The sequence below is a fragment of the Lutjanus erythropterus genome, chromosome 8, assembly GCF_056507025.1.
Source record: "Lutjanus erythropterus isolate fLutEry1 chromosome 8, fLutEry1.hap2, whole genome shotgun sequence".
NCBI classification, from domain to species: domain Eukaryota; kingdom Metazoa; phylum Chordata; class Actinopteri; order Lutjaniformes; family Lutjanidae; genus Lutjanus; species Lutjanus erythropterus.
In genome coordinates this window covers 33475512-33498973 of record NC_139324.1, presented here as the reverse complement: position 1 = coordinate 33498973, position 23462 = coordinate 33475512, and the positions used below count along the sequence as shown (strand labels likewise).

At 40.4% G+C, this 23462-nt stretch overlaps 1 protein-coding gene across 8 annotated transcripts in view; it reads left to right on the top strand.

The window, feature by feature from the left end:
• map2 (microtubule-associated protein 2) overlaps positions 1-23462 on the top strand; it is a 150323-nt gene that overhangs the window by 85298 nt on the left and 41563 nt on the right. For all 8 annotated transcript variants that reach the window (XM_084725347.1, XM_084725341.1, XM_084725343.1 and 5 more), the window contains 3 exons: positions 1203-1470; positions 19106-19195; positions 21170-21244. In XM_084725347.1, coding sequence (XP_084581473.1) covers positions 1260-1470; positions 19106-19195; positions 21170-21244 — 376 coding nt within the window. In that variant the 5' untranslated portion in view covers positions 1203-1259. The remainder of the gene's footprint in view (positions 1-1202; positions 1471-19105; positions 19196-21169; positions 21245-23462) is intronic.

The window sequence follows — 23462 nt, the reverse complement described above, 5'->3', positions numbered from 1 at the left end:
TCTGCTTGATCTCCTCTCTATGTTGTTCTGATCAATCATCCGCACTCAGCATGGGATTTCATATACATGTAAGCACTACAGTGGTTCTGTTCAGCACTGGAAATACCTGTTACAAACCACAATCCCTTTCCTTTCCATTCATAGCGTTTAAAGTGTGGCACTTTTCTTTCTTTTCTTTTCAAAACGACTTGGTCAGTTTTCAGAAACAAAAATACTTGGTTAGATTTGAGCAACAAAACTACTTGGTGAGATTTGGGCAACAAAACTACTCAGGTTTAGGCATCAAAACTACTTGTTTAGGTTTAGGCAACAAACCTACTTGTTTAGGTTTGGGCAACAAAACTACTTGGTGAGATTTGGGCAACAAAACTACTTGTTTAGGTTTAGGCAACAAACCTACTTGTTTAGGTTTGGGCAACAAAAATACTTGGTTAGATTTGAGCAACAAAACTACTTGTTTAGGTTTAGGCAACAAAACTACTTAGTTAGGTTTAGGCAACAAACCTACTTGGTGAGATTTGGGCAACAAAACTACTTTGTTAGGTTAAGAAACAAAACTACTTGGATAGGTTTTGAGGAAGATCATTGTTAAGAAAATAAATAACATTGTTGGCTACTGACACCCGAGGCTTGTCTGCCATGCTTAGCTATACACCTAGGGTTCAAATAATCACATCGACTATTCCAACCCGGGTGCGAATAGCATCTGCCTTCAAAATATTTGTCTAACGTTGGAGTGGATCTCGTCAGATTGATCAGAACCCACCTTACATTCCCAGAGTCACACAAATCCAAGGTCTGCTCTGTTCATTTTCAGCTAGTTGTGATTTCCACCTGGGCCACTGGGTGTATGAGTCATTACACACACACACAAATCAATAGGATTTAATCCAGTGGCTGTCACCTGCCTGCTAACATCCAAGGACAGTATTTCACACAACCACCTACACACAAACTCACACAAGCACAGATGCCCTTTGAGAATTGTTGACAGTGAAGCTCAGTGAAGCTGCAGCAGGGATTATGACTGACAAAAAGAGATTTGTGAATGTGACTGATGCAGCGTGTCCTAGAGCCTCCTCTGGTCTGCACACTGTTCACTCTCCTTTATGAAACGCTGCTAACATTGCAGTTTATTAACACTGAGTTTTGACGGTGCTTCGCCTTCTCTCCTCCATCCCCCGTCCCTTCATGTCTCTCAGCCAGAAGGAGAGACCCCATCCCTCACCCACCCTCCCCTGCTGCTAGCTAGCACCAGCATGGCAGACAGTCGACAGCCAGAAGACGGTGCCCCCCAGTGGGACCCATCAGGCGGGCAGGAGCCCACTGGCACCCATGGGTCCAATGGCTACTCTTCCTCCGCCTACAGGACCTGCCAGCCTGGCGCCGCTCACATGGCCACCGCCCCCTACTCCGCCAGGGAGAACGGCTTCAATGGGGAGCTAACTGGAGCTCATGCTGTAACTGCAGGTAGGACATGTTTACGATATTCTGACTATTCTGGTTTACTTGTCATCAGTGGCTGACGTGGAATCTACTTGCATTTATGAATCAAATAAGAGGATATGAGGGGGTCAGTGGGTGCATCCCATCGCAATCACTGAAGATCAGTGTAGGGTATAGTAAGGCAAGGCTTTGTTGGGGAAAACGGATTTACTGTAAATTGTATAGAAATCCTCTGGAAGCCCAGTTTGAGCCCCTGCTTATGAGTCAAAATTTTTACTGTCTTAAGTCGACGGTAGAACGAAAATAAGGGAATGACATGCAGCAAAAGTTCTCAGCAGGACTCGAACTGGGGATGTTGTAGTTTAAGGTCTGTGCCTTAAAATGCTAGACCAGACCTATTTAATTGGCAGGCCGCAGGCTAAATCCAGCCCTTTGATCATTTATAAATATGAAAAAAGGTATAAATAAATAATTACTTCGAATCATAGGCTAATAAATTGATTCATTGGCTATGTCTGTTGTTAAACATAGAGACAGTTATTTTATTAAAGGGTTTTAACTCACTCTGTTCAAACAGAGTTAGGAGAGTCAAACTAAATGAAAAAAGATGTTAAATGTAATAAGATGTTAGGGCTGTACTCAACTTTTTTCAGTTCAGTGCACCACACTAAACTCCTGTGAGTTGGTTTTACCAGCAAGACATATTTTAATGCATTTCTTTGTCAACTGTGATATGAAAAACATCAGATTTGCATTCAGTCAGAGAAAGTCAATGTGTGCGTCCTTCTGCAGAGCATCTCTCCTGCAGCCCGTCCCCGGTACTGCGCACTCTGCGGTGCGCCAGGGTGGACAGTGATGGACATTGCTGTCACTGTTGGAGCAAGTTGTTTCTTGTTTCGCCCCCTCATAACCCAGGATTTGAAGCTCAGACATGTGTTCTGTAAGCAACCAAAGAAGACAAAGACAAGAGCAAGACTAGAGCAACATTATACTTTGACAATGTTAGCATAAAGCGAAGCCCTCAAACAAAAGCCCTCTGCACCGAGAGTACACACTCTGGAGTTGAGGTTCAGTGACTGCCGGCTTTACTGCCTGCCAGCCTCCATTAACATATTGCTTAATTTAACTGTTAAACATCTGTTTCTTCCAAAAGATTATTAATGATTTCTTATGACTCATGAACAGACACTAACTCATAGTGAGCTATTAATTTTAGCTCAGTTGTTTCTGTGGCTGTAACATTGTTCTAGGAGAAATAAAACTAAACAGCTCCAACCAAAGATTCACAACAAGACGACACGAGTTGAAACTTCCAACCGCTTGCAGTGTTTTCGTAGCTGAGCATAATTTGTAGCATCTTAAATTATGAATGAGCCCAGTGATAGTGAGTTACTTGCTACAGTTGAATTTCTAGTGTTGATTAACAGATTTCTAGTGTTGATTAAACGGTGAAAAAATAAAAAGTGTGTGTGTAGCGGGTGTGTTTGAGCAGAGTGAGGGAGAAAGCGGAGTGACAGGGTGCAAAGCAGAGAAAAGAATTAGCAGTGAATTTTTTAGTTCAGCAGTAAAGCCTTGCGTGGTACAGACACAGAAATTGAGGAGGGTACCCTCTCTTTCCTCCATCCAAAACACTGACCTTACTGACAGTCATCAGTCTATCATCTGTTCTTTTCTGGCCTCTACAATCCCTTCTGAATTAGTGAAAAAAATACATACATATATATATATATATATATATATATATATATATATATATATATATATATATATATATATATATATATGTATATATAGATGAAACATGAATTGCAAATGCACTGTGATGTATATAAATCTGCTCCATGATATATGAAAGTAGAGGCGGCGTGCTTTACAGCTTTTCCTCTGGAGGTGCTCAGTGAGGCGTTTGACTGCATCAGCAAAAAGTGCAGATGTGATGTGTCTTCAACCTACTTACTGCAAGTGCAGACATGTAAATGTGCAGTATTACCATAAGTGTGTGGATCAAACCAGGTAAAACATGCAAATCCAAAGAGACTACTGGGAGCCAGTGGATAGTCAGAATCACGGAGACCGGAAAGTGGAAAGACTGTGAGGTCTGTGATTTAGTGATTTGGACTCATCACATCAGGAACGCTGTTAAGATGCAGGTGACAGCAGCAAATCACAATTTAGGCAATTAAATCCTTTCACATCAGTTAATTTTGTGTTGTTAATTTCGTGTCCAGAGGTGATGGCAGAACGGTAACACAGCGAAAGGGGTTCATCAGCAAGTTATGTGGTTATGTAGGAGTTTTGTCCACAATCACAGCAAATCAGATCAACTTGTCTTACTCTCTTTGAAAGCAGCGCTCACAGCTTGATAACGGAGACAAAAGTCCTTATGTCTCCGGTTTTTTTTGCACTGAAGTGTCTGTGATTTGTGCTTGTGTGTGTGTGTGTGTGTGTGTGTGTGTGTGTGTGTGTGTTGTAGCTCGAGTGCATGAGTAAGCATTGTCTATGACTTGTGACAGTGTTTGTGTGTTATTACGTGTATGAGTGTGTGTCCTGTCTCTTCTTGTGCGTGGGTTTACAGCACTCTGAGTCCTCACTAGAATCACATACTGTTATTAACGGTGCTATAATTAACACATAAAATCTGTCTCTCTACCCCCCCAACCCCACTCTCACTCACGCCCTGGAGACATGAACAATAATGTAGCCTACCAATGCTGTAACCATGGAAACGGCTCCCCTACAATTTACTTTGCCAGGGCTTTTGTTCTTTTCGCCTGTAGCTTGCCAAAGACGAGGCCATTTAGAAAGCGATGATAAGAGGCCAATTAACCTCCTATCTCCCCATTATTAGGGCTTAACTGACACCAGTTTTGAAGGCTGATAACTGTATTTTTGAGTGTAGCTGCCTGCTGACATTTGACCATTTTCATGTCCTCGATGCCCGTCTTTAATTGTTTAGCAAAATTCAGTCTTGATCAGATTTTTCTGAATAGCAGCGGTGTGAGCTGCGAGGACATGATTGCACCTGTTTCCAAGAACATTTCACCCGTTTCAGGGTTTTTGTTCAAAGTGTTTATATGTTGGAAAAAAAGTGAGTCAGACCACTGCGTTCTAATTACGTACATTCTTAGAAATCAGGGTTCCAAAAGGGTTCTTCCCAAAGGGCTTAGGTTCTACTCAGAACCATTTGATTGTGAAGAATCTTTTTGTAAAGAAAGGGTCTGTCGAGGGTCTTTTGTAATCTAGAGAATCCTTTTTGTTCATCAAGGTTTTTTTTTTTATCACAATATAAAGCAGTTCTTGGTAGATCCCCCTGAGTGGGTTCTAGATAAATCTCTTGGAATATTAAAGGGTTCTTGGGAGAGCCCTCCAAGTGGGCTCTAGGTAAAACCCTTGCAATATAAAAAGGATCCTCAGTGGAAACCCTTGGGTAGGTTCTAAACTGCTGTTCTTAGACTACTTGTTATATGAAAAATACAATTATAAAATCAAACTATTAATTTAGAAAGATTTATTTTTCTATATCTTTTTTGGACTGATAAAAACAACCAATTACAAAAACTACAAAGAGAAAGACAAAAATATCCTTGACGTGTGCTTTTGAACGTTTATGTTTTCTTCCATTGACCTGCTGTGACCACAGATATTTTCCAGTAAACATAATGAGTGGGTAGAAAAACACTCCTGTCTTTCCAGTAAATGTCAACAGTTATTTCTTTTGAGTGCAGCCTCTGCTGTGACACAGAACAGTGACAAAACAATAAAAGTTCTAAAAAAAATAAAAAAGAACAATCACTGTCAAGCTCACTATTACAGACGTCTATTGTATTGGTTGGCGGCCCAGAAAGAGGAGATATGAACATAAAAATCCTTCAATAATTAATGGATTAACCAATGTGTTTCATCAGAGGCCATATACAAGACATAAATGTAGGAAACAACAAAAGAAAATGCGAAAATATAGTATAACTGTTTATTTATATATCACATTGTTTCTGTGGGTTGAGTTCCTTCAGTTCTGAATAAGATCATTCAATTAATGTCAACTTGATGCAAAAATGCAATTTCAATGCAAAAATAATTTGTTCCTACAATATTTTGACTGTGATGTTATCAAACAAACAGATCGGGTTAAGATGTGTTGGAAGAATAAAGCCAGCAAATTAATTTGACTGTCCTTTGAGTTTTGTGAATAGCTCTTATTTTACTTCTTCTCCCTTCAAAATTGATCCATTATTTAGTATATGGAAGGAAGAACCTTTCTTGCTGTCCAAACGTTTCTTATCAGCATAATTTTAATGCTGAAATGCTGAAGAATTTGGTAGTAAAAATACATACTTCATTGTACCTACAGTATATGCAGAATTTTAGTTTCCAGTGGCAGCAGAAGTAACAACCATCTTTGGCCTACAATCATACTTGCCAACCCTCCCACTATTTCTGGAAGACTCACGTTTTGCATTGCTTTCTTCCTGGTTCCTCGCAGGGTCACAGTTCTCCTGTACTTCTCCCGATTTATGACAAATGTTTAACCCTTTTTCCTGTTTCTACACTTCAGCGTGTATAAACCCTATGAATCTAAGGGCCAGTTTCACAGCAAAGGCTCACATTAATCCAGGTGTAGGCCTTAATCTGTACTAGTTAAACCAGAGCATTTAAGTAGCTTTCACGAATTGGGCTTATATTTGTCTTAGTTAGTCTGAAACTATGGAGCCCTGCAGTAAGGTAAGTGACTGATGGTTCTTTTTGGCCTGTGGCCCACCACTGAGTTTCAGTTCTGGCCCTTCAAGGGAAAAAGTTTGGTCACTCCTGATTTAGATTTTTCAAATAATCCATGCTGTTTTACGAACAGGACTAAGCAGAAGTTAAACCTGCCTCTCTGAAGAATTGATTTAACCTTCAACTTAGTCCTAGATCAAGTCTAATATTCGCTCTTGTAGTCGGCTTAGTTTAATCCAGAACAGGCTAAATCTACGACTGTTTTGATATAAGTCTCTGCTTTGAGTTAAGACAGTTTAAGCACACATTATAGTCTGGGACTAGGCTTAAGGCTTGTCTATGAAACCGGCCCTAAAAGTCTACTGTTTCCACTTGGACAACAGAAGAGCTTCACTTAATGTCATTTCTTGGCTTGAATGTGACATTGGAGAAAATGGCAAGTTTGCCTATAATACTAAATCTCATTGCTTATCATCATTTTTTTTTCGAAGGGAATTCAGTAAGACAAGTACAACAACTCTTCAACAAATCTTAATTGGTCAGTTTTTTCTTTTGTCTAAAACACATATCAAGTAAATAACCTGCTGCCAACCACTTCTTCACAATTCAATGACACAAATTTTTATGTTCTGAACTGTTGTCACATTGCCTCAATGCATTGCTCTCTAACAAAAACGAGAAGCTACCTTTTAACCAGTGGGTCGAGTCATAATTAGCAAATGCCAAGGCTTCATGTGTTCCTCTGGGTCATGATTAGCTCGTATCAAAGACATGAAAGCTGTAAACAGCCTCCTTCCAACTTCAAAGTAATGGCTTAAAACCGATATCAACAAGAAAACAGCACTTTTTATCTCTTAGAGGGAGAAGCCAAGGATCTTTTTAACTCAGCATTTAATACTGTGCTTTCATTCCCATCTCATGGTCTTCATCAGCAAATGGAACTGACTTAGATATGATATAAATCCTCACAATGCAGCATTTGTCTCAGGCTCTGAAAAAATATTGCCCATATGCATTGTCATCCATCAGAAACCAGAGGCTGAGATCAACTGAGAGGATGTCTCTAAAATCAGATTACCAACAAATATCTCCTAGCACTTCCACAGACTAACCAGTTGATTCCACCAAGCACGACACATCTGTGCCGCAGTTCTGATGCATCCTCTTCAGCGACTCACTCAGTCCAGATCGGCTCAGCAGTTCACTTCAGCTCACTTCAGTTCCTACAACTCGACACAGCAGAAATAAAAATTAAAAAAACGTCCTCAGGCTCTGGTGGCTCAAACATGTCTGGATGTGTCCAATAAAGTTGCTAGACATGTCCATTTTTCAGGTTTTTTCATGTCGTAGTGGTGCTTGACGTTGAGACAGCGAAGCAGAGAAAACTGCTAACTTTTTTAGTCATTCAAATTTAGTTGGTTAATAACAAAACATTTCTGTGGTGTGACAAACTGAGAAAACATATTTACACAACCAACACAACAAACCTGAAACATGAAAATGATTGATTATAATAACCTTTTAGTGTAACTGTGAAATAATTCTTGTATTTGGGCAGGTTTAACCTAGTATTGATACTTTTCCATTATAAATAATGACCCAAAGCTTTCAGTATCAGCAGTTCTGACCCTGATTTATTTGGTATGGGATCGAAACCAAATTTTGTGCTATTGCCCATCCCTACAAGGTGTAGCTCCCTATTGGAGTTTAAGGTGGGAGGTGTTCTGCAGCTAAGGGATAAATGAAAATTTGCTTAATTAAGGCTCTTCACAGTGACGGTTTAGTTGACTGTTAGGGAGCAGCCCTAATTATCTTCACTATCTCCAGAGGTAAGTGGAAGCTTACGTAATTAGAAAATATAATACATATATATATATATATATATATATATATATATATATATATATATATATAATAATGATGCACTGCAGTACAAAATCAATAATATTAGTTCCACATGAAAGTTGCCTTATGAGGTCCTAACCCCTCCTTCCCTTCGGCTTTTTACAGACAGTAATCTGTAATCATTATAATAATCTGTGCATCAGTACATGTTGTCTAATCATCTGCATGAAAATGACATAGGCCTGCCGCCTCAGCAGCTGTGTAACCAAAGCTGTGTTTGTCTGCCGAGCACCTTGTCAGCATACATTAGCATTGCTCCAGAGCAGGGCAGGGCGGGGGGTAAGTGGGGCAGAATGGGTGACAGAAGGGCTGATGCTGGCACTCGGTGAGCCCTCTCTCCCTGTGAAAGGCTCTTCAGACACAACAAGAACCTATTGAAGCACGAAATTGCCCTCTTGACTTTCCTTTGAGACGAAAGTTGAAAAAGCCAGTCAGCCATGCTGCAAGTGGTCAAGAGAAAGAGATGGAGCGAGGGAGGCAGAAAGAAACAGAGTGAGTTAATAGAAATACAAAGAATATAAAGGGTTGTTGAGCTTATTCCAGAGAGTGGTCGGCCTGCATAAATCCAATGAAGCCCTTGTGTTGTATTATGTATATTGCATTGAGCTGGCATGAGACAAAAACAGATGATGGGCACTTACATGCTACTATCCCTCCAAAAAAGCCACTGATCGAAATACAATGTTCAGGTCTGACAGTTTCCATCCAAAGGGTCTGACAGACAACGTTTCATTCAGCCAGTACCAACTATTAAGACGTGTATGCGACACAGAGGAAGAGTTTGATGACAAGGCTACAGACATGGCGAACCGCTTCACTGAACGAGGATATAAAAGAAATACAGTGGCAAAATCACTTCAAAGAGACGAGTCCTTGAATAGAAAACAGTTACACCAAAGCAAAAAGAAACCACGCCACTCTTCCATTTTGAATGTATACACACTAGCACCTCAAATAAAATAAAAAAACATAATTAAACGCAGTTGGAGCATTCTTCAAAGCAATGCATCTCTCAAACATTGTTCACAGGAACACTTCTTATTCAGACGCGCACCGACCCTGAGAGACAAGGTGGTGCGGAGCAATCTTCCCCTTCCCACAAGAACAACCTGGCTACAAAAACCCTGTGGGAAGTTTTAAACGTGGGAGTTGCAAATGTTGTGATAATGTCGTGAAAATCACTAATTTTCAATATGGGTGCACGGCTCCCACATGTCAAATAAAACACTTTGTTAGTTGCAACACCACACATGTTGTTTGTAGACTGGAGTGTCCTTGTGTTTTTTCCCCCCAAAAAAACAAAAAGAAGACTAAAAGACCGAGTTGCAGCACATAAATATTCCAGCTGCACAAAGAATATTATGCCATGGCATTACATTGTCTGCAAACAACACATTTCAGCCCTAATAAACTGAATGTCATGGTGTTAGAAGTGAAAAGGCAGGATTTGACTTTAACCATGGCCATATGGACAGTAGCCGTACAAAGTTACTCACTGGCCACCAAATATTTAATGTAAAATGTTAAATTCTACAAACATCCTGATTCCTTCATGCTTTTTACAAAAACAGAGAATACAACTCATCATCAGTTGGCTATTGATATGTTAAGTTTACATTTGGGCAACCAAAAATGTACTTTGGCCACAACATTTAGGGGCTTATTGGATTTTGTGGCTGAGGACAACAAAATACCCCAGCCCCAGCCTTTTTTGTTTTTTTGTTTTTTTTAATATTAGTTCAGGAATAATGAAAATGTTGTATTTTGATATACGGAACTCTGGTTATGGTGATTTTGTGGTCATTAGTTGCTTGTAGTCATGAAGAGAAAAATGCGGACCAGGTTCTTGATTGAGGAATTTCTCATGTATACATAAAGGATGAGCTTTACCTTGACAAGTCAAGTCAGCACTTATCTTTTCTCCTTCTCTCATCTCCTGCCTGTTTCACTTCCATCCCTCTCCTTCTCTTCCCCCTCCTTCCTTTTTCTTCTTCTCTGATATACCCCTTCCTCGTTTTTGGCCAGTATGCTTGCACATTTCTACACTAATTTGCATCACTTGAGGCATTTTATCATACAGACTTTATGAAGCTCCTGGTGGAGCCACAAAAGACTTGTAACCTGTAAACAGACATGATAAGCTGTTCTTAATCACAACATTTTCCTGCAGATTCAAATCCCCTTTGCGTTTAACACTTTAGATTTTTATATGTTAGCTATTTATTTAGCTCAAAATCACAACTTTGCCTGAGTGGGCTTCACCGTCTGTAACATACGACACCTTCTATTCTTAGACTCTTAGTCTGGATAAGGAAACACTTCGCAAAAACAACAGGTTTAGTGAAGATATTAAGTAAAAATAAATTAACAAAAATATAATATTGAGTCAATATTAAGGGTAATAAGATTTGTAAAAGTTGTCACCTCAGAGATGGTGGCTACAAGAATGAAGAGAGGACGTGGTATCCAGATGTTTCAGAGTAAAGCCACATACATCAATTAACAATTATTATTATCATTATTATCTTACACTAAAAAATCCACTGGACAGTAATGATAGAATGGGAATGAACAAGTTTCCTTTGGTACCATTACAACCATTTCAAATATGATCCTCTGTGGCCTTGTGAAAACACCTTATTCTTTTTTTTTTTCTTACAATCTAACAGACCTACGACAAAAAGAAAATATTCCGAAGGAGTTCAGAAATCTGCTGCAGAGAATAAAGTTAATACTAGCAAATGAAAATACTCAATTTGTTGTGTCAGCAGCAACAATTCAGGTGAAACAAATCATGTGGGAAAATACTCACTCTGAATCTCCATTCAGTTCACAGAAAGGTTTTCATGAGTGACGAGGTATCAGTTTCTTTTCTCATACTTCTGCTTCTATTGTGGAATTATTCCTCTTTTGTTGAGGTGAAGAGTGTTTGACCACCATGTTGTAACAGATATTCGACCTTGATAAAGCACATATTGGTTCTCTGACTGCAGTAGTCACACATGTATCGTGCCACTGGTGGAGAGTTAATTCATCTCATGAGTGTTGCAAAGAGAGAGACAGATCTGACATTGATGGGGTTACGCCGTGATAGAAAAAGACTAAACCTGCACTGTACAAGAAGGATTTTATCATTTCCATCATGCAGATCTCGTAATTATGAGTGAAAACAACAACAACAAAGACCGGCCATCCTTGGACGGCCTCCTCTAGAGGTATTCACAACCTCATAAGGGTAGAGTCAGGTTAGGTTAGGTACAGAACTTCCCTTGAGTTCATGAGGTACATTTGCATGCAGCATTGTTGCTCAAAATTGTCAACCAAATATAAGCTTGAAGAATAAACTATTTTAGTTTCATTATTAAAGAGGTGGAAGAGGGACGTTTTAATTGTGTGCATGTTTGTGACAGACTCAACATTTTGATCCAAAAGGTTGTACAAGTAGATTATTAGACTGAAAATACTAAAAGTCATAGTTATTTAGTTAAATGTCCAGAATGTACAACGCACAAAGTTCAGTTCATCACCACTGACTGATACTGTGCCTCTCACACATTAGGGTGACCAGGTGTCCCTGGTTTATGCGGTACTGCACAGTATTTTTATCCCTTGTCCCACCGTCCCATATATTGAGATCATGCCCCACATTTTGTTTGGCTCCAGTTTTAGGGAAGTAGAAAAGAACCCCACACCCAAAAGGGAAAATTGCAAATCATAACAAAGTCACAAGCTATTTGCAGATTTATGCAAAATATAATGGAAACTACCACAAAGAAAATGAAATACAGCTACAACAAAGACTAGGAGAATACTTTGTGTGGTACCTCAAGGGCAAAGAATAGAAATATCACGAGCTACAGGGCAGAATAGAGATGTTTATTTTTTAGACATTATTTTAGATAATTTTAGACCTCTCAGCATTGGTAACGTGTCCCACATTGTCCCCCACAAACAGTCTTTGTCCCACATTTGTTTTTTTAGGATCTGGTCATCCTACTCACGATGCTCACAAGATCAAACTTTTGGCCTCACACTGCTAACAAAATTCAGATCAAACTACCAAATTACTGCTGATCAAATGCGAATCAAAATGTGAAAAGGAGAAGCATATTTTACTGACTGTTTCATTGAAATACAAGAGATTGTACCCAGGCAGCCACCATTCTTGCAAGAGTGATCATTTTAAGTCAAACTATGATCTTTTTCTAACTATAACCACGTTTTCTGTCCCAGATCTTAAACAAAGTGTTGCGACAGAAAACTTAATTAGTTTGTGCAGTGTGCACAATATAACAATGCATACAAATCTTGCAAGAGTTTCACAAATCTAAAGTTTCCCTCTAGACCCAGCCAATTCCAAAAGAGACTCTTGATGTTATGCATCACCTCTTTCTAGCCTACAATATTTCAGACGTTTTAGTGTAATATTTAGCAGTAATTTGTTACTCGCTGGGCTGCCGTGTTGGAAATGGATACAGAGAAGACAGAGAGGGATTCGCCTGCACAAATGTGCACATGCACAAATATGCATGCGCGCATTCCCGAACATGCACACGCAGCCGACCGGGCTCAACAGAGACGACTAAATAATAACGAATTCATAGAGTGTGACATCATTTTCTGCTCAGGAAGGCATCAATCCACTGTAGCTGTTTGCTGACATGTTATGAGGCTGAATCTCGTATTTCGCACCTTTAATGTGATTGTGTTAGAAGAAAATGAATGCAAAATGTGCAGAATATGGGCTTTGTTAAACCAGCTCAGACTGATGTTGTGTCAGGAAAAATATTGTTGTCAGAAAAAAATATGCTCAGCCTCGTCTCAGCCATCATTTCCTTCATACTGGAGGCTGCAGACAGAGAGGCTGAAATAACGACGGCATGCTGCTGGCATCTGAATTACACCGGGACCCAAATCAGTGGCCCACCAGTCTGTTGCTATGGTAACCCCTTGCTTTACACATTTTGGGTGCCGGCTGGTATCATACCAAATTGCTCTCCTGCTCTCTCCGTGCCCTCTCAGTCCTGCTGTGTGTGCGTGTGTGTGTGTGTGTTTGTGTGTGTGTGTGTGTGTGTGTCTGGCTGTGTGTTGCGTTGACTTGGGGCTTCCAGTCGTAGTCTCAGCTCAGAGAGGGAGCATCCTCAGCTACAGTCTGGCTGTCATACAGGTAATACAAGCTTTTACTTCATTGGGAGAGTGTGTCTGTGTGTGTGTCTGCTGTTTATTTTGTTTATAGACATAGATACGCAGATATGATGCAACCTTCCTCTGTCTCAATGCAGAAATTTGTGCATGTGGTTTATTCTTCTGTCAAAGCCAATGAAAGCCAGACTGCTATGTCATTTGACATCACTCTGTCAGAGAAATGCTGAGACAACCAGACCAGGCTAGTTGTCATTACTGCCAGCTACAGCTTTGTGGATATGACAAGGATGATTTTTTTTTTACAGTGTTGTTGTGTTGTAAATGTGCATTTCTGTGGATTTGCTCAGGAGGCTGAAAATCCACGATGTCTCAATAAACCCTCGATGCTGCGTTGTCCCTTCAAGTGTATGTCTGGAAGAGTCTGCATTTTCTTTTCATCCTCCCAAGACATATGCATGAAGTCTCTATAGAATAACAGAGGGTTTGGATTTCCTCCCTTTTTCTACATTTAGAGAGTTTTTAAAACACTGCTTTCATCAGTTTTGATTATACAGTGCATTCAGAAACTATTCAGACCTCTTCACTTTTTTGATATTCAGTGTTGCAGCCTCATACTCTTGTAAAAATGATTTTTTACTTTGATCAGTCAACACTCAGTACCTCATAATGACAAAGCAAAACAGGATTTAGTTGTTTTTTTTTTGCAAATGTTTTAAAAAACTGAAATGGAGGATATACACTGACATCAGTTTCCTACTACAACACGCCCCCTCAGTCGACTGAATGGCAAAACATCCTGCAACATGGCTGCCTTTAGCAGGTGAAGCTGCAATAATGGGACTTAAACAAATAATTGTCTGCTTATATTGAAAACTACTGAGGACACTTCCAGAATAATTTCTGAGGACACTTCCAGAATAGTTATATTAGACCTATAAGCCTTCCCTTGGCAAGCCTATGGAAAAATTATTCATGTTCAGATCCAAGACTACTTTAACCAAATCTGATCATGCATACAGAAAGGGTTACTCCACCTTTACAGCACTTATGCAAATGACTGATGAGTGGTTAAGGGAGAATGATAGCTCAAAAGTAGCAGTATATGGTTATGTAAGATTTCATTGATTATGCACAGTAATTCTAAAATTTTAAATTCTTAAAAAGCTTAAATGTTTCTGTTTTAGTCCCTCAGCAACTTCACTGATGAAGAGTTATCTTTCGTCTAGAACACAGAGGGCATTTTACAATGGCGGTCTCTTAAATAGTAGTAGTTCAGTAGCAGTTTAATATGTGGGATACCTCAAGGAAGGTGTCTGGGACCCCTCTTGTTTTCCCGTTTTTTTTAATGACTTACCCTCTCTTGTGAAAAATGCAGATATAACAAAGTGCTCTGAGGATTCTATTGCTTATTACACAGCAACTACATGCTATGGTTTGCTCTTTTTTCAGGTGCTGTGCAATATTTCAATATTGTATTTTGCTTCACATGAGCTGCATAATTCTTTTTCTCTGTAAGAATTTTAAATAATTCCAAAAAATAAGCACTTGGATTCAAAAGTGATCCTTACAACTTACCCAAGAAACAGTTGTCTATGGGCATTGACCTGTGGCCTCTAAAGCTGCTGTTGTAGGTGTTATTTTCAATATGTTGTATAATATATTGTCTTTGGTTTCCTAATTGTTAACTGCCTGGGAAACTTTACGTGTTCACCACCTCTAAAACTTACTTACTTCACCTTTCCACCTGCAGCCAGAAAGCTGTTGTATGGACACCATTGCACACATTAGTTTTATGCTAGTTTTAAAATCATTCCCAGGGTCTGGGACTCTAAATCACAGAGGAACTTGAAGCTGATCTCAAGTCTTCAGGCAGTCATTTTGGAGGTGGTATCTCAAAAAATGAACTATTCATACACATCTGCAGGATTATTAAACCCCAGATTTAAGCTTTAGGGTCTGTTTTTAGCTGTTTGATGTCACAATTGCGTTTGGCATTGGCACCCTAACATGTCTATTTTCCCATAGTGGAAAAAAAGGGTTTTGCCTGTAAGCAGTGAATAGGTGGTACACGTTTATTGCACTTTGCTATTGAAAATGGGAAATGGCTGCTTTGAGTTGGTGAGTGGGTTGTGTTAAGTGTTCCCGGAAGTAGTGTGTATGTGTGTAACTGCATGTGTGTATGCCTGCCAGCTTGTTTGTGTTGATGTGTGGGCGATGCTGGATAGAAAAAGGTCCTGAAACAGCAGCAGTAAAAGCATCACACTGCCGCACAATCCCACATAACCACTGTTACTATGCAAATGAAGGCTGGTTTGATTAGAACTCTGCGGTCCCCCCCCACCCGCCGCTGCATGCAAGGCAATATTTAAACCATTTGTTACTGTACGTACAGACAGGCAGGCAGATGTAAGCTTAAAAGAGGCATATGGTCATTTTTAGGTTTATACTTCTGTTTGGGGATTCCAATAGAATAGATTTAAAGGCTTTAATGTTAAAAAAACATGTTATTCTTTTCTTACTGGCCATTGCTGCAGTGCATTTATTCACCCTCTGTCTGAAACACTCTGTTTCAGCTCCTGTCCCCCCTCCTGAAAAGCCCAGTCCGCTCTGGTTGGTCAGCTTGCTGCTCGGTTGAACAGGCACTGCCTGCTGTGATTCACTAGGTATTCAGTTTGTCGGACGGTCACTTATCTAGAGGTGGTGCTAAGCGTAGACATATATACGCAGATGCAGCATTGGCCTCTGGATCCCTCATCAACATCGCTGTCATTTCATTACATCAAGACCGGCCTGTCAACCAATACAGGCTGCCACACTTTTTATCCAGTAGAAATGCAGCTCCACTGTTTACATGTACAGTTTCACAGGCCAGTCTAGAACAAAAATGATGGTGACATAGTGCAGGAAGGAGCTGAAGCCCCCAATGCAGCATCTACATATGTATATATATGTCTGTGGTGCTAAGCCATAGGCTGTATATACACTGCCTGGCCAAAAACACTTTAATATTTCATTGGATCTCTTTTAGCTTTGATTACTGTGCGCATTCAACATGGCATCATTTTGATGAGCTTTTGCAATGTCACAACAAATATTTCTGTCAAGATTTGCATTAAATCTTTCGCCAAGATTTCATATTAATGATGGGAGAGTCGGACTGCTGCGTAAAGTCTTCCCCAACACATCCCAAAGATTCTCAGTGGGGTTAAGGTCTGGACTCTGTGATGTCCAATCCATGTGTGAAAATGATGTCTCATGCTCCCTGAATCACTCTTTCACAGTTTGAGCCTGATGAATCCTGGCATTGTCATCTTGGGATATGCCCGTGCCATCGGGGAAGAAAAACTCATTGATGTAAAAACCTGCTCATTCAGTATATTCAGGTAGTGAGCTGAACCTCGACCTGAGCAACTGAAACAACCCCAGATCATAACACTGCACCCCACAGGCTTGTATGGTAGGCACTAGGCATGATGGGAGCATCACTTCATCCACCTCTCTTCTTACCCTGATGCGCCCATCACTCTGGAACAGGGTAAATCTGGACTCAACAGACCACATGATCTTTTTCCATCACTACAGAGTCCAATCTTTATGCTCCCTAGCAAACTGAAGCTTTTTTTTCTTATTAGCCTCACTGATAAGTGGTTTTCTTAAAGCTACACAGCTGTTTAGTCCCGATCCCTTGAGTTTTCTTCACATTCTGCATGTGGAAATGCTCTTATTTTCGCTATTAAACATAGCCGTGAGTTCAACTGTTACTTTTTTTTATGATTTTATTTCACCAAACGTTTAACTGATCTCCTCGAAGATGATAGCTAACCACTATCCTTCCAGGATTTAATTATGCGTTGCACAGGTCTTAACCCAAAGTGATTGAGAATGGTTTTCAAATTGCTTCCCTTGTCCAACCAAGAGTGCAAAGCTCAAATACTTTTCATATACTGTCATACATTACAAAGAAAAATTAAGAGCATGGAACCAGAAAATGTTTAACATTTTGATCAAAAAATGACTGAAACAATCAATAGTTGGTCAAAGTAGTTGTCAACTAATTTTCTTTTGATCAATTAATCATTGCAGCACTACCTGTTTGGTTTTCAATTTGGGGAAAGCTGATGAAAAACAATCCCAATTACCACATAAAAACTCACAGATGATGATCCTCTTGCTAGTTATCAGCTTGAGCCCTGCAGTACTGTCCTCATTTAGCCCATGCTGCCCACCAGTGTCAGACAGCCAGACTGTGTTGGCAGCTTTTTTTTAAATGTTGACCCTTGAATTGTCAGTGCAAATGAAGAAGAGTGCAAATTTCATATTTCCTCAATTTTCTTGCAAAAGACTGGATTCAATATGAATTTTCGTAAGGTTAACCATCTGCAAGCTGAAATTGCATTTCAGTGGCACCTCCAAAATGGGGTAGATCCTCCACCTGGAACAGATAAAAGAAGAAGGAGGAGGGAAATTGTGCTCGACAGCTGCTGTCTGGTTATTCACAGTCCAATGCAGTCATTCAAACAGCTGAAAATATCCACCAGCCCACTTTATCTTACACTAACTTGCATGGTGCGATTTGAGCCAGGGAATCTTTCTTGCATGTGGTAGCCTTGGTCTCTCCCTGCAAAAAGGAAAGAGAAAATGTAAAGAAGAAAAAATCTATAACGTATTTGCTGTAATAAATCATAAAATGACCATGATATGTTATCAGAAATTAAAGAAACATGCTAAGTTGAAACATTGGCTTCTCTGGCAACAACCCTACAGCTGTGGTGTCCTTTCAAATTTCTGCTCCAGGCCAGAATAACTGTTTTAGTTTCGCATAAATTAGAGTTAAAATAAATGCAGAATGGCTGTTGAATGAGTCAGTGTCTGTTTATGAGTCGGAAGAAATAGAAGGAGTAGATGTTTATAACGGTTATGAGCAATATGTTAATGCAGTCTGGCAGGCAGTCACTCAACTCCAACTCCAGCGTGTGTGTTATTGGATCAGTTTTCTTTTGTTTTCAGGATAACAGGCTTAGCTTTACATTGACAGACACCTGACAGTTGCAGTTTAACAGCTGATCAACTTATAGTGTCGTCTTTGCTTGTTATTGTCAGTTTACAGTGTTGTGCTTGTCTTGCACTCCTGCAGTGTTCCTGCAGCCTGCCTGAGCTTTCCCAAGGCTGAGGAGGAGGTGGCAGGGGGGAAAACATAGATTATACATTAAATAGGATTTCAACTTATTTAATGTACAGTCTGTGGCTCCTACTCACTATTTGGATGCACAGTTGCCACATATTGCTCCTTTAAAGTGTTTACATTGTGTTTGTTCTAAATCCAGCACTCTCAGAAGCATTAAAGAGTGTCTTGTCCTTGTAAATTAAATGAAACATAAATTAGACATCTTTTATCTCATGCTGTACACTCTTCTGTACTCCAGGTCTAATTTTTTAGTCTGCACTTATTTAGGGATGCTGGGTTTCCATGGTGACACTCACAGCCTTCACCAGCAGCCTGAGCATCCCTGCAGTTATGGAAACAATTTCAGCTCCCTCACACTGGTTTTGATGACATGATTAAAAAAACACTAATAGAAAATGGATGGAAGATGAGATTTCATCAATATTTTCCCTGAAGGTTAACAGAGCCGTGTGCTGTCCTTCAGCAGCAGTCTGCTAGACATTCTCACACAGTTATTTTACAGATTGAAACCTGGAAGCTGCCCAGTGCATCCACAGTGCCCCGATGGTCTGGGGATTTGCTTCACCTTTTTTTCCAGCCAGGCTTGAGATTTAAGCCAAATTAATTCCTTAAACTTTCTCTCCAACTTAAGCCACTTCTTCTAAATGTTTTTTTTTAACAGTAATCTTGAAAATGATTGACCTTGTGTGTGTTTGTGTGTCTGCTCAGAGCAAGTGTCGGCACGGATCGTGCAGGAAGTGACAGCCGAGGCAGTGGCGGTACTGAAGGGAGAGCAGGAGACTCAAAGGCTGCCATCAGGTAAGCCACACACACACACACACACACACACACAAACACACAATTACACACAATTACACACATACCTTTACAATTACTGCAGTGGAAATCATTCTTTCTTCCATCCAGTGCTTGCAGGAGGCTGGAGCCAATCCTAGCTTGCCTTTGGGCAGGGTACATACTGGATAGGTGGCCAGTCTTTCAAACAACAAAGCAGGCAATTAATGCAAATAAGAATCAGCAATTTATGTAACCTGCTTGTTTTTAGACTTTGAATGGAAACCGGATCACTCATTCATTCTGTTAAAGTATTCCACCCTTAATGTTTAGTCAAAAACCTAGTCAAACTATAGTGTGCTTGATATACAATATATTGCGCACACACACGAGTCAGGTCTGCTTCCAGCTTACCAGACGCCTGTAGCCACGCTTCAGGCCAGTTGCTCAAGGCTACATTAGCTGCTACTAGCATAACACACCAGAAACTCTTGTGTGCATTACATAGTGGGTGTTACAATTTCCATTTTCATTCAGCAGACATTTTTATCCAAAGTGACGTACATCTGAGAGCTGATACAACACAAGCAAGGATGTAGTCAGGAGAGAACAACATGAGTAAGTGCCATGAAGCAAAGTTCAATTCTGAGAGGACGTAGGTGCCCACAGGCAGTGCCAGTAGCAGTATGCATAGAGTGCACATAGAGATGCATTGGATTTTTTTTCTTTTTTTATATTATGGATATTTTGCACAGTCAATCAAATGCAAACATGTTCACAAAAGAGCTGGATCATTTGGGGTAATGTAGGAAAGAGGTTTTTACAAGGAAAAAGTATGGTATTTAAAGACACTTCTTTTGCTTTTATGGCATCAAACTTAATCTTAAACTGAACCTCATGAGTCTGATAATGTTTCGCACACATGCACATGTCTGGAAGAGGTGGTAGAGTGATGGATGCTGCCCAGAAACAGATGCTCCGAGGAACTGGGGGTTTGGTGCCTTGCTCGAGGGCACCTTGACAGTGACCAGGAGGTCAACTTGCACCTCTCCAGCTATCAGTCCACTCCATACTTTTTGGTCCAAGCTTGACTTGAACTGGCTTCTCTCCAGTCCCCAAGCCAAGTCCTTACCGACTGAGCTTCTTCCGTACTGGCTGAGAGCACTTAGTGAACACGGAGAGACAGAACACCGCCTCTGAGACTGACAGAGGTTTGATAACAGGGAATATAAGTACAAAGGTTTGGCTCCTGGCATCCTAGGGCTGAGTCAGCTAATTTGGCTGTGTGGCTAACTAAGCAAACAGCAGTTAACGGTTAGCTACTTTAGCAACAAGTACAGCTATATTTCTATCAGGAAACTTGATAAATGACCTCCGTATTTTGTTCCCTGTAAGTCTCGGAGGCTGTGTTCTGTCCCTGTCCAGCTGTGTTCAGTGGGAGGCTGCTGAGCCCAGTTTCACTGCCCGCTAACGGCTGCTAAATTAGTAGAAACACTGAAGCTGAGCAGCAGGACATCAGATGGAAAAGCAGAGAGCATTTCAGCTGACATTAGAATGTTTTAGCAGTCAGCTGTAAAATGTCTGTTGCATAATCTGCTGTCACAGATACCACTTTCCCCAAACTACATTTTCTAGCCAGTGGGATGCAACTACAGTATTTTGGGATGTTTGAGGTTGCAAACATCTTGGAAGACACACTGATGCACCATACTGCTGCTAACTAGCTAACTAATGAATCTTAGCCGTGGCTCTGCACTACTGAAAGTTGAAGATTGATTGACAGCTGGATGTCATATTAGTGGTTGAAATCTATTGGTTCTATCTTATATAACCACATTTCAAAAATGAAGGGATTATCCATGACCTTAATATAAAACAAAAATACGAACAAAGTTTGAATTTGTTTCAGTGTATCCTCATTCATCCACAGATGCTTGAAGTCCTTTACAGTGTGTGATTTTTAAGAATCTAATGTTTCTTCATTCTCTCCCTTTGTAGTTGAAGACACAACGAATTTGCCTCCCTCTCCTCCCCCCTCACCTGCCGCGGAGCACTTTGGTCCACTGGAACGAGGTAGGCCAAGAATATGAGTGTGTTTATGAGAGTATGTCTCTGTTGGAGGAGAGTGTGGTTCCCTTCTTTTCCATGACTGAAGCTTCTGGAGTTTTGTGATCGCCACCACATTGGGGCACTGATGTGGGTTGGCTCTGGGTGCACTCTTTAACCCCCCCCTCTCAGGACGTGCCCCACCGACAGGGGTACAAACCACACATTGGTACCCATTCAAGAAACCTGAACACACCAAAGTTGCTAAAAGCAGGAACATGTTATCCATTTTTCAGACATCCATTTCTTCTGAAATCCTGCTTCCTCCTCCTCATCGTACACTTGGAACAGATACAATTAGTATCTTCATTGTCATCACCATTTATCTCCAAAAGAAAGAAGCGCTCACATGCATGAACACCTTGTTACAACAAGTGCACTCTTTTTTATCATCCTCTTCTTCCATTTCCCTTTCTAACCTCCACACATTCGCTGTCTTCCCACACACTAATATGACAGCCAATTTAGGTAACCCTCCAACTTCTTGTTGTTTGTCTTTTTTGTTGAATTATGTCTTAAGTTTTGCACGTTTAATCATGGTGTTGTGTTTTCTTGTCATTGTCCACTGTCAGTCTTTTTTGTATGTGTTTGGCTGTGGCTACTGATCAGAGGTGTAGCTCTATAAACATTACTTGAAGACATAGCTGCCCTCAAGCTAAAGGAAAGCTCAAGGATTTTCAGGCTAAGACTGAAGCCTACTGATGAAAGTGGGGTGTAAAGTAGAATTTGGATAATGTAATAAAGCCACTGTGAACTGTAGAAATGCAGTCTAGGTGAACTGAATAATCTTGGTAAGCTAGATAGCCTAGCTGACCATAGCCATAGCCATCTGATGTTACAAGATTATAGTTATTAGTGACAAAATTTAGATTTTTTTTATACCTTAAATTTATTTGTCCATTGGCATAGTGATACTATGTGAGTCTTTATCTTTGATTTAAAGTTTAGTTAAGCAATGCAGTGGTTTTTGTGCAGCTGCCTGCAAGAAATGGTTGTACAGTGTATCTAAAACATGAGTCTGCTTCATGCTTGTCCTTTGTTTTCACGTCTGAAGTGGCTGGAATGTAACGAGGAGAGTTTGTAGGTGGGCCAGCCATGCACCAAATAGAGGTGGTTAGTTTTGTCAACATTGTGTTATTTGTACAGTAGAAGAATGTTGTGTGTTGAATGTTGAATGTTTTGAGGTCACAGGGGTTCCTGCAGAAGGTGACAGTGTTTTGTGTTCTTGACCAGACAGATCAGTAAAAAGGTTTGGTTATTTTGGTTGTTGTTGTGTTAGTGGCATAGACAGTAGAATAAGTGGACAGAGCCGCCATGATGTCACCCCTCCATTGGTTTGTGCACTACTGTTTTGAAGCCTCGAGTTTGACATTATGGGAGTTGCCCTGCAAGGCAGCTGGATTTGCGAGGTCATGCAAGAATTCATCTTGCCAGGCCTCAGGGTATCTGTTTGTGTTCGCACCAAGGGTGGTGCAGCCAATCAGCATCCTAGGAGGGACTACTGGCAGCTACGGGCATGGTTTTAAGTATGATGACAGCAAAAAACGTACGTGGAAGTGACTCATCTCAAACGAACAATGGTGGCTCCTGAAGACTTAAGCGCAGATACTGTGATAGCATCAGTTATATTAGAACTGGAGAGCATTTCTTCATTGAAGGAAGAGCAAAGAACAGCACTAAAGGCTTTTCTCAATGTAAAAGATGTTTTTGCTTTTCTCCCAAACGGATTTGGCAAGAGTTTGATTAACCAACTGGCTCCGCTAGAAGTAACCAATGCTGCCTCGCAAGGTGACTCTCCTGCTATGTTATATGGTTTTCTGATCTGAATGGTTGAAGCCCCTGTGAGACAGATGGTTCATCAAGTCACCTACCAAGTGTTTTTGGAAGTGCCTGCCCCTTTCCAGCCAGAACAGACTTCCTAGATCGTTCTGTGTAACAAGCCATTTGGCATGTCAGGTGATTATGGGGATCGGCATCTTGGTTTTTTGTAACCAAAGCTTGCACAGTACCAAAAAGATCATGGAGCTTGTGTGTGACGTACCGCGACATGGGCAGTGCTCGGTTTTGGCTTGTTCGTTCAGCAGGAAATAATGGCGGCCTGCTTGATTGAGATCTTTCTCGTATCACAGCAAAAAAATATGCAAAATTATGTTTCCAAAAACATTTTAAGTGAGAAATTGGTGAT